The sequence below is a fragment of the Platalea leucorodia genome, assembly GCF_965183815.1.
Source record: "Platalea leucorodia genome assembly, chromosome: 9".
Lineage (NCBI taxonomy): Eukaryota > Metazoa > Chordata > Aves > Pelecaniformes > Threskiornithidae > Platalea > Platalea leucorodia.
The window spans coordinates 40,715,855-40,728,305 of NC_138831.1; the positions used below are offsets into that span (position 1 = coordinate 40,715,855).

The 12,451-nt window shown below is 40.6% G+C and overlaps 1 protein-coding gene across 1 annotated transcript in view; it reads right to left on the reverse strand.

Moving 5' to 3' along the window:
• Positions 1-650: 650 nt before the first annotated feature.
• Positions 651-12,451, reverse strand: part of HOMER2 (homer scaffold protein 2) — a 58,935-nt gene continuing 47,134 nt past the window's right edge. The window contains exons 4-9 of the mRNA XM_082321046.1: positions 10,577-10,669; positions 9,104-9,243; positions 7,379-7,535; positions 4,993-5,103; positions 2,314-2,394; positions 651-920 (exon numbers count right to left, since the gene is read on the reverse strand). Coding sequence (XP_082177172.1) covers positions 732-920; positions 2,314-2,394; positions 4,993-5,103; positions 7,379-7,535; positions 9,104-9,243; positions 10,577-10,669 — 771 coding nt within the window. The 3' untranslated portion in view covers positions 651-731. The remainder of the gene's footprint in view (positions 921-2,313; positions 2,395-4,992; positions 5,104-7,378; positions 7,536-9,103; positions 9,244-10,576; positions 10,670-12,451) is intronic.

Consider the following 12,451-nt stretch of genomic DNA (forward strand, 5'->3'; position numbering starts at 1 on the left):
AAGAGAAGCTGTCCTCACCTACTGGGTAAGATGCATGACTTGAAGAGCTGAAATTCATTTCTGCACCGTCGACTTTGCACTGTATGGGTCCAGGCAAGCACATGCAACCTGTATTGGAGGTTATCTGAAATCCACTGGATTTTGTTCTGTGAATCAGGCCTGATTGATGTGGTCCCTAAAGATACTGGTATCTGTGTGAAGTGATTCACTTGACTGCAGCTCATCACAGGCACATTTTACCAGGCTGATTTACAAACTGCAGGAGCTCCAGCTAATCTCTCTGCTCCACCAAGGAATAAAAGTGGATGTTGCTAGGAGTGCTGATAGTCCGGACAAGAAAAAGACTTGTTTTCTGTTTCTATGGTTGCAACAGCCCTTAAGAAAGATATAAATTTCCCTGCAACAACTAACTGCATATTCATTTTAAGGTAGATCTAGTTCCAGATTCCTGAGACAGAACCCTCTACCTGTTCCCAACCCCACGAAGCCAGAGCAGCAATATAGAAAGTTTCTAATCTCAACAGAATTCAGTGAGCAGCACGATTGGTTTGGAAAATAAACAAACAAAACAAACAAAAACCCCCCAAAACCCACAGCAAATTTTCAGCCTGTATGTACAAAACCAATGCAAACAAGTGGAACATTCTAGTTATATTTTGTAAAACACACGTTTGGGATCAACAAAACATCAAACATCCAGACCCTAGATTACAAAAAAAATCTATTGCCATCTAGTTGTCAACCCCAAGTTTAGACAGTCCTTGTCGGAAATCATGTAATTCATCTATCTTCCCGTCTAGTACATCTAAAAAATTCTTTAATTCAGTTTTAAGGTTGGTCTGCCTATGTTTGCTCTCTTCAACTTCTGTCCTTAGCGTTCTGACTTTCTCTTCAAGATCTTTGTTCTTTTTCTCAGCAGCCTTAAAGACAAAAGAGACAGTAAGATGAATCATAGACAAGGATGAACTGCACTTAATAGGGTAAAGCAACAAATGGCAGCCGAGCTGTAAAAGTTTGCTTTGACTTTGGCAAACTGATTAAGACAAGCACCTCTGTGAGCAAGCGACATGTGCTAGTCAGATTAAAAGGAAAGAAAGCCCAGGCAGGAAAGGACACAGATTAACTGGAAAAGATGCTTTGCATCAGATTTTGTCATTTGGTTGATATCTTAAAATTCAGCTGGATTTAAATCATGCACTGTGCATATATTTCTGTCATTGCTACAGTTGCAGAATTAGACACTGTGCCGCCAATTACAAACAGAATTATCTATGGTGGTTTAACCTTGAAAAACAAGCTTAGAAAATACTGCCTGAGGAATAATATTGCTTTATTCAGCACTTTTGGATTTACTGGTATTTTGTTAAAGTTCCACTTTGTGTGAGCACCCAGGCAAGGAACAGGGCAGCCACCTAACACTGCCCTTGCTCCAGCTTGTTCTACTGTTTTCTCCCATTAGCTCTTCTGCCTGTCGTTCTCCATTTCATGTGTGTAAGCACAGGCTTATTCTCACTAAAACCCATAGACAACATATTTTACCATACTGAATCAAACAAAATTCATATTTTAACCATTTTCAGCATCTGCATTCCTCAGCAGCCTTCTAAATGATTTTAGATCATTCAGATTATCAGATTGATGGCTTATTTGATTTATTGGATTTGATTTCATTGATGAGACTGCTTATATTTTTTCTCCTTTCATGTATTAATTCATTGCATTTACACAAGCCCCGACTTTAACGAGTGATGCTGCAGCCCATCCAGCTCCGCTCTGAGTGAGCACCTCCCAGCAGAGCAGCCACATGTGCAAAACCAAGCCACAGCGAACCATGCTTTGCTGGCAAGGAATGATGCAGCATGTAAATGCATTCTCAGGTGAACGTTTTTCCCTGGTGGTGTGCAGCTACGCTCATCTGCTTCCTTCCGAAAAGCCCTCCCTAGGGCCACTGTGGCAATTAGCCTCAGGTCTCGGAGTGCTGCTCAACACACCTGGCTGCGGTGCAGCTCCACAAGAGCAGAGCAGCAGAAATAGAGGATACAGGATAGCCTGGAATCTGCAGGAGATAGGTGCAACACGATCCCAGGCAAGCTAACTTCCGCAAACGGCAAGGCAAAGAAATGGAGCTATTAAATTACTCCCGTGTTGGGAGGGGCACGGTGTATTTTGCATGTAATTAGCATTTTTTGTTTTTACAAACCGGAGCTCTTTCGCCTTCAAACGCTGAAGTTTGAACAGAGAAAAGCATATAGTTATGAGAAAGAAAGTAGATGTATCGACTGTTTTAAAATTAATTTCATTGCTAAACTATACCTGTAATTGTTGAGACACAGATTCACATTCTGACATTAGCTGTGGTATAACTTCACCCTGCTTTCGGAGCTCTTCCAGTTCCTTTGAAAACATAAAAGAAAAAAAAATTAATGCAAGCTTCAATTTAAAACATAATGGAAATTTGAGAATATGAAATGACTTTGCATATTTTATTGTATTCTGTACAGTATTTGGATGTAAAATAACCAAAATAGCATGTCTGCATTCCAAAACACATGCTGATTTTCTCCTAAAACACATTTTTGCACTGTATTTGTGACTTTGTGCTTCTAACACAGACAATGTAATCCGATCTCCAGCATGAATGCCATTAATTATATTGATGAAATCTTAAACTAAAACACATACCTATGCAAAAGATACATTCAATGAGAGAGAAATCTGAAGGGCTGTAATGCTACAAGCAATTTATAGATGGTAGCAAAGAGCAAATTAGACGTGAATTTTCAATGATATATGCCAGCAAAAAAAGGCCAATGGCATTATGAGCTGCATATACAGAGGCATCATTAGAGAGCACAGCTGTAAGGGGCTCTCCTCCACTGTACAGCTCTGAGAACCACCCCTCCCTGAAATCTGTATTTGGTTCTGGCATCAGTATCCAAATTGAGATGACTAGCTGAAAGGAGTTCATGAAAAGAGCAATGTGACTTGATAGGAGACCATGTCTCTGATGGAAATTAAGAGAGCTGAATACATTAACACCACAAACGACCACCACCGATGTGGGTAGTAGGGAAAGACTTGAAGAAGGCCTGTACATTTTACAGAAGGGTTGTCAGAGCATCTGAAAAGCACATTTGCAGGTCCAAGAGAAACTGTGACTTGAAGGGAGTGCAAGTGCCTCCTCCAGAAACTGCCCAAGTAGGTGACAGTCTCAAGAGCAGGCAGGGACAAGTGTTCTCTGAGCTGTACTGACACAGGACAGCAAAACCAGTGCTATCTGAAAGGCAGATTTCTTGGCTACAAAATACGATTTCTTCCTTAACAGGTGAACTTACAGCACAATGCGAGTGTAACAGAATCCATAAGTCAAGCTCTTCCACAGAACCAGACAATAACATTTTTTCCTCAAGTCCCCCTGATTCCCAGGCATATATATCTGTATATACATAAATAATGCCTGGGGGCTCAGATCTCAAAATATAAATATATTATACTAGATATACTTACTATATATATACACACACACACTACTATACCATATACTTACTATATATGGTATAATACAGCATGTGCATATATATACACACACATTATGTATATGCTATATGGCACACGGTATAAATAAATATAAATATAAATATAAATATAAATATAAATATAAATATAAATATAAATATAAATATAAATATAAATATAAATATAAATTTCACTAGATAGCTCTGTCCTGACTCCCATGTCTTTACATTTCTCTCTCCTCATTTCCTACATGAAGAGGATATCAGCAGCTCCTCTTACATGGCAACGTTCATGAGCAGGCTTCATGCTGGTTTGAATTGCAGACACTGAAAAGGTTACTTATGGGTGGCTTAGACTTAATCAAGAACCTGCTAATGTAAGTATGCAGTTTGAAAACAAGTTAGTATATTGTCAGTGTAAATGGAAGATAGGCATGTAATATTCACAAGTCAATCAATTTTGTAGTTCATTTGGTACCATAAAAATGTGAATCTTGAGGAAAACACTAGCAGATGATAAGGGTTATTACAAATGCTATTACCACAGAAAGGTTGGGAAGAAAGCATGACATTTTCCTTTGAAATATGGGGCTGAAAAACATACTATATTTATAACAGTGCATCAAAATCCATCTCCCTAAACTATTTCCTTGTGCCATCTTAAAACCCCTTAACAGCACTGCTTTTAAGAGCACCAGCAGAGATGCTGTAATGGCACATGGCAAACTTTACTGCACCTGCTGACAGCTTTTTCTCTTCAGCCAGCACAGTGCATTTGGTCATTGTAATGAAGGAAAAACCCAAAGATCCCATTATTTTCCCCACTGCTCAGGGGCATCAAGCCATCAACATCATTCTCCATAGAAAAATGAACACCCTGTATGTCAAAAATGACAAACTGGGGTACTCTAAATGAATCTGAATTTCTCACTCTTGGTATTAGTCCTGAGGTCAGAGGGAGACCGTAAAATGGCAAAGCTGAGGTCTATGAGCCATTCAGATAAAGAAACAGGACTTGTTACACAAATGCCAGGTTATTTTGAAAATGATGTCTTTTTAGTGATGCTCCTGATGTCTATGGGAATTCAGGACATGGGGACTGGCAACCGAATCTGTTCTCAGCATACATCTGTCTGGCTTTGGATAACTTGGTTCACCAAGCTCTTTGGCTCTCTTAGTTCTCCAGCTCTTCTATTAGGAGTAAAGTGTTGTACACATAAAAGTATCATGTTTGTTAACCACTGCCAAATTAAAGTGTGCTGTCACAGTGCATAACACATCATGAAACTGAGACTGAGGAACTCTATCAAACTATTGCTAAAGTTGTACATGGAAAATCTAGAAATGGGTGACACCCTGAGACGTTGGGCTGCTTCTGGTCGTAGGTGAGTCAGTCCATAAATCTACATCCCAAGTGAGAAGCAGACGCAGCCACTCAAACTCTAAAGCATGCCTTTGCTGTGTTCAGGGCACTCACCAGCTCTTTGTCCTGAAGTTCTGTTTCCAGTTCCTGGAGACGTCTACTCAGCTGTGCATTTCTTTCCTTCTCTTTATTTATTTCATTGCACTGTTCCTCCAGTTCTTCAATCTTTAAGAAATGTCAGACATTAGGTGAAATTTTTCAAATTTCTGGAAATTTGGGGTAGACCACGGCTGATGTAAATGGGCATTGCTCCACTGAGCAGAGGGAAGCACGGACAATTTTAATTTGTCACGGATCTGTTTCCTCGATCATAGCATTTGATTCACTGCAACAAAATTATCACTTCTTTCCTTAAAAAGAGCCAATTTACACATCCACTAGGAAGCCCTGGGACTGTGTTTATTCTCTCTCAAACAGTATCTCATATAACTACTCAAGAATGCGCAAAACACCGAGCTGCTAAAATAAGCGGGGCTGGGGATAAAATCCGCACTTCATTTCTATGAAACCAACACAAGACCGTAAGGGCTGGGGTTTCCTAATGCAGCAAGGAGAAGAAATCTCTCCAGTGCTCCCAGCTTTGCCTCCTCAGGGTTTGCTTATTATTCTAGCTGGAGTACAAGGGACATAACATTAAAACTTTGGGGGAAGAACCAGTTCAGAGCAACGAGCGCCGCTTTGTTCTCTCGCCCAGGGACGTGCTTTGCTCTCTCCATACCTCCTCCTGCCAGCTCCAGACTTAGCTCCCAGGAGACGTGCTTCCCACAGGCCGATGGGCCAGCTCATTAAAGTATGTACTTTAATTCTCAGCTTTGTGTTGCTTTGGGATTACAACTTCCCTCATTTGAAGGTAGAGCAATATGCAAAAAATTCTGACCCAATTAATAAAGGAGAAGGATCTTCCCAGGGCACTGCAGTGGTGCAGTGTGAGCGCCGAGCAAGGAACCTACTTGGGGGAAAAGCTCAGAAAACCTCTCTGCACAGAATAAGACAGCACATTATACAGACAGCGTTGCTGCAGTCATGGCTAGTCACTGGTACGATGACTTTGCAGCTGTAGTAAGGCAGTGTTTTGATAATCTCCTCAGAGCTAGGCTACAGCTACTGAGATGCGGCATGTTTCATCAGTTAATGAGAACAACTTTTCTCTGCAACAGTATAGAAAAGTAAAAAACTACACTGTAAATTATGCTGTTTTCATATAAGATACTGTTCCAGTCTCTCATCCCCTATCCAAGAGACTGGACATAGGAACCCAAATCATGTAACAACTAATATCAATGTGTTAATGTACCATCAGTTAATATAGCTCTGGTTTGATCTCTGAATTATCACTGTGCACACCCAAAATACATGCAAATAGAGAGTATCCACTTGGGGAAAAGGTTGCTCCACATGGAACTTCAGTGCGGACAGGCAACCCAGGCCACCTCCAACACTGAAACACTATTTGCAGCCTACTGACATACAAAAAGGTATGAAATTCCTTCCCTCTTTGAAAGTAAACACTAAACAACAAAAAGTCCTCACCAGACTGATACAATCTGATCTCTACACCAAATGTCCCAGTGATCCATCTAAGTGAGCAGGGAAAGGGTCCAGATTTTTCAAAGACATTTAAGATGAATAGAGTGAAATTATCCCTGCAAGCGGTGCCCACGGAAACCAAGCTTCCCTGTGCTCAGGCTGGTGCCAACGGTGTGTGGGGCTGTTACAGATAGCACTGTTAGTTGAGGGACAGTACCAATGAATACTCAAACTGAGGCTTTAAAAATTTAAACTTCTCAATTGTTCTCTGCTGTAGCCACTGCTCACCCTCTGTCTTACGCTACTGAGAAACATTGTGCTCAGTAACGGAAGGGAGAAGGCTTTTGACGATGCCTTTTGGCAGGTTTCTGGATGAGATGTGCCTGGCATTAGAGCTGGAGGACCCAGCTCACAGCCTGCAGTGCTGAGGACATAATTCACGTCCTCATTCCCCTGCCTGCCACCAGGATTTGCTTCTAATACTGAGTGGTTCCCAGCTTGGTTCCCTGTGGGTAACCAGGCCATAACCTTGCCTTCTCCTCATTCATCACCTGGCAGTAGTTAAGTGAGCTTTGAAAGAGGTATGCAATAGTAATCCCACCTTTAAAACCTTTCTGTTTTATCACCCCGGCCAGCAACCCCTGCTGACACCAAATCTCCCAAATCAAGGGGTAGGGAACTTCACGTGATGCGGCAGCACCAGTCCTCCCGCTGCTCCCCAGCCCTTTGAACCTCCCTGCCCACTGTGTGCAGAGGGAAGCAGCTGCCTTAACAACCCCCGTCCACTCCCCTTTCAAAGATAAAATCCGTCTCCTAACACACACAAAGATAAAGCAGCAGAAACCCAAGAGAAAGAGCAATGGCAGGAGCAGCTAACTGGAAGAGACGCTCTCCTGTGGGTATGCTCTGCTACCTTGCTCCTGAGCTGGTCATTCTCCTCCTTGCAGGCTGAGAACTGCTTCTTCCAGTGCTCGATGCTGGCCGCGGACTCCTGCAGCGCCGTGGTCAGCCTGGCGTTGCTCTCCCGCAGCGTCTGCAGCTCTGTCTCCCACTTCTTCACATTGGATGAACTGAGAAAACCAGGGTGCCATTAGGTGACTTCACCTTATAATCCTGTGTACCATTACTCTTTACCTGACTGCAAACTCATCCACCTATTGTGCCTGTTTACCAGTGATCTGTTGTTATAAGATCAAGCGTACTCATATGTATGCACTTGCCCCTAGCCATTGCCCGCCTAAGGAGAACATAAGCCTTAATTTGACTGTCTCTGCCAAAACAAAGGGATCTATCAACTCCAGCAACGGTGACCTGTGCTTCTGGAACAGAAGTCCTGCTGTCAAAGCTGGCTGTAGGATTAAGCTGACATCTGGGATTTCCAGCGTTTGCAAACAGAGGTTTTACTCGCGTGCTGTGCACGGTCTGTGCTCACCTCCAGAGCGGCGCGGCTGTGCCTTGCTGAGCACCCGCTGCAGTGCAGGCCTGCGGGCATGGTACCCGTGCAACAAAGAGACTCTACACATTTGCAGGTGGTACAATAATTCAGAACAGAAGATGTCAGGGGGTTGACACCACCTATATTTGATATTTCTTTAATGCTCAGCCTTAAATATAAAAGTGTTACATAACGGTGAAGAATTAAACTACTCATTCCCCAAAGCTTCAAGCTGCAGCGTAGAGCATGAGATTAGAGAGTGAATGGAAGGAAGGCTTTGAAACTCCCTACATACTAGCTGCTACTTGCCTGTGGAGGTGTCTGCAGCAGGAGGAACGAGCAAACTTTATGATTTGAAACAGGTTATGCTACTGAAATGTCAATAAAGAGAGATGATGTACTTCAAATATAATATATGCAACCTTAGAATTGCTCACTGGGTAACGCTGCTTATGGTGTTGCTGCCTTATTTTTTAAATGGCTTTTTAAGAGTAGCTTGATCCTGTTATATTGTCTTTCCATTCACAGATATATTCACATGCAAGAGGCAGACAAGGCAATATCCCAGTAGAGAATTATGGCATTTTAATGTTTTAACTTTGCATATTCAAATGCCTGTATTTTCACTATGGCTGCAAATTACTCTTCTTGGCATTTTCAAATAATTTATCAAAGCAAATAGCAAAAAACGTGACTTCAAGGGGCATTGTCCACAGCTTTAGTCCCCTTAGACTTCTAAGCAGCCTGGTGAAATTATATTTCTCACTTCAACTTTTTAAGGTTGAATTCATTCCCTTTTATAATTTTAAATATCCATATCTATTTTCATCAAAGTAAATGGAGCAAACTCGAAGAGGAAGAAGAGATTGGCTTCACATGGTATCAGTGGCAATTGCTCCCCCATGGCTTTAATGTTATTTCTGTAGCTCTAAAACTTCACAGATGAAGGTGGTTGTAAGAGTTGGCATCAGCAGAATAAAAGAGATCTTAATTCATCACGAACTAGATCAGGAAAAAACTAAATGGTAAATATCTCTCAATTGGATAACGGGAGGTACTTGCTAAAATCTGCTCATTCATCCATTCTGCTGCATCATTTTAAATTAACGCAATTACATTTGAATAATTTCTGTTAATATCATTAGCCATCAGATAATTACAGCACGTTATGCCAATGCAATTTAGGTATTAAAGAAACTTCACCTTTGGGCTAGAGCAATTTTTAATTTATCATTCTCAGACTTGAGATGTGCCTCAGCAGGACCACCATGTGATGCTTTCTCATCGTCTGTCCCGTTCACACTAGATGCTCGAGTGGAAGATGGTGTTTCACGTCCAGATTCCTGCAGCACAACACACAAATGAACACTGGGCTTCTCCTGCAACACCACAACACCAAGTTCTTTGTAATCTTGATCCCACACCACCCTGCTGAGACCTAGGCTGCATATGCTCTCCTGGCGGAACAGTGGTAACAAACACATACCCTTTACATCTTGGCTGCAAAGCTGGTCTGTTTAAAAAGAATGGAAAAATGATAATGATAAACAAAATGAAAGTTTAAAGAGTTCAAAAATTTTTTGAAGTGTTTTAACTGACGAGGCTTGTGTTTTCTAAAGGTTGTTTGCTTTTTTTGAGGTAATGAAACAACACAGTGCACCTGGAAGCACACAAAGTCCAAACCAAAAATGAAAAAAATAAGATACTGCTCCTCCAAAGAGATACTATTCATAGACTGCTTGGTGCTGATCACCAAGAGAACAAACAAAGTGAACCATAAAGACCATGACCAAAGTCTTCAAAAAATGAGTATCCAAAGTCAGCCTCTCAGATCGATATTTGTGGACCCCACAAAGGGGGTTAGTTGCAAGACTAAGAGCATTCAGTATATTTTTTCTGATCATGCATCTGAATTTCTCTCTGATCAAAATTCGTCTAACTTTCCTCCAAACATCAGCCCAGGCCGAGAATGCCCGCTGAACAGGGTTCATTCTTACCTAATGGAATGCGTATGAAATTACAGTAAAACACATGAAGAGACTGGGACAACACTCAATTTCCTCAATCTGTAAGAAACCCCGACCTCCCAGGACACGGAGGCACTTTGCTATATCAAGGTGTGCTGTCTAGAAAAGTGCATTGTATAAAATACGCAACACAAGCTTCTTCCAACCGCTCACTAAAGCACTGCCTCTGTTCCCACACCACAGCTTGCAATCCATCACATCCAGGCAACGAAACACTATGGCCACAAAGTCAGTCTCTCCACTGGAAAAAACAACTCCTACAAAAGTAGATTAGATATATGACAAAATGAAGTATCTCGATGAAATCTCATTTACTGTCTGCTGAAGCACTACACTGACTTACTTTCCAGTGACCCAAAGTATGTGTAACAGTACAAATCAAAGGATGTATAGCTTTCCCTGCTATTAAAAAAGTTCTAAAAGCTCAAGAACTGCTGAAAAAAATTAGATATAAACGAAGTCAAAGAGCATGGATGGATGAAAAATACTCCTCTGACAATGTTAATGTCCAGCTGCTGACAATTACCTTTGGCCATCTTCATTTTATATACTCTAAGCTTGCTGCCAGAAGCTGGTACAGTCCATTAGAAAATGTAACTTTAAATTATTTATCCTGTATGCACACAGGTATTAAAGCTAAATTACAAACCTGGGAATGATTGCTTGAGGTCTCAATTTTCTCTTGAGATCTGTCTCTTGCTAGTTTGGCAGCTTCTTTTACTTCTTGGAATTTCTCTGCAAACTGGAAAAAGCATGAAAGATATTTATTAAAATGATTTATCAAACTGTTCAGATTACTATATTTATATGGTTCATAGATCTCCAAAAGTGAACAACTAATTTTGATAATTTTAAAATTTTGGCAGGAAAAAACATTTTAGTTCTTTGGCAGGGAAGTTCTTTCAAAAGGAATGGGGGTGTTTCTAGAAGTCCCTTCTAGAAGGGACATCTCTGTAGCACTGCCCGATCGCAGTAAAAACCCATGGAGAAAAAACAGGAGCTATTAGTGTCTTCTGGTTTGATTTGGCTTTGTTTATTTCCTCCCCCTCCTCTGTTTCACTCGATGTTGCCAGTCTATTAAAGTTGAAAGTACGAAAGACATATGTTTGGGTAAAAAAGAAAAAAATTAATGTCTTCTATTCCTAAAAGCAAGTCAATTAAATTAAAGATTGCAAATGAGCTCATGAGATATCTGCAGGATGCAAACAAGGGATTATCAAGACACAGAAAAAAGTAGAAAAAGGTAGATCTGAATGTATGATGGGGCCATAGAAGAACACAGCTTTTCTGGTCTAATTTTCTTATTACTGGCAAAAATACAGGTAGAAGACTTCAGGGAAAGGCTTGAATGCTTCCTGTAAGAGGGTTATATCAAGCTGGGGGAGGCAGGGGAAAGGAAAGATAAAGATGCAAAGTAATGATCCCAAGCCCTACAAGTTGCTGCAGGACATCTGCTCCGAAGCCAGTCTGGCACTTTTGAAATACAAGTATTATCACAGCCAGTCAGGGTTGCAGGGCTTTAAACGCTTTAAACAGTGTTTAAAGTTTTAAAAGGAGGATTGCAAAGACGAAAGAAAAGGTTTGTTTTTTTTTTTTTTTATTAAGATGTATCCTGTATAAGAATGGGTAACTTTGTCTTCCTGCTAAAGCAGCTTGATCTTGCTTGCCTGTGTTCTGAGAAACTTGAAATGCTAGAAAGGAAAGACCCATTAAAAGTGCATATAAATAAATCTATTTTATTGCACAGTTTGTGAATAAAAGGACTGCCGTTATATCCTCAGATAATTCAGAACACTTATGACAAAATTGTAAATAAAAGCATGAACATACATCACATTTTATAGTCAAAGAATGGGAAGAATCATTACCCACTTACTAATCTTATCTTCTAACTTTTAGATTTACAGCAGGTATTTAGCATGCTCTCTCTCAGTAAAATACTGGGACTATAAAGATTGATAAAATAAATCTTCTCCAACTGGTCTAAGAGAAAACGGGATTTATATGCAGAGGCACCTGTGTTTTGTATAACACACACAAATGGAAATTCCCAACAAACACACATAACATCATTCATAAATCCCATGGACAAGCACATTCCCAAAGCCGAGTGAAATTTCGGGTGTAGACTACGATCTGTGACAATGCTTATGAATGAAGACCGAGCTCTCAAATCCAGCTGTTTTCTATACAACAGCTGAAATTGCATATGCAAAGTATGTGCTCTCGGATGGCAGTAGTTGCTATCTGATGGCATGTGCAGTCACTACACACACAAATGACTTGATTACCTTTGTAGCACTATGAAGATCATTAGGAACAACTACATTACATTTTCGCCTTAAGTGGTTTAACTCCAACTTTACACAAAATGTCTCTCCTGCGGTGACAAAACAGCTATAACAAACTGATTATTTCTGAAATATTGTATCAACAGTAAGCTCTACACTTGGGTTTCTTGCAAATAGTAAAGGGCTGTTTTGAGTCTCTCTTTTACAATAAATCTTTACGGGCAAGTATGAAA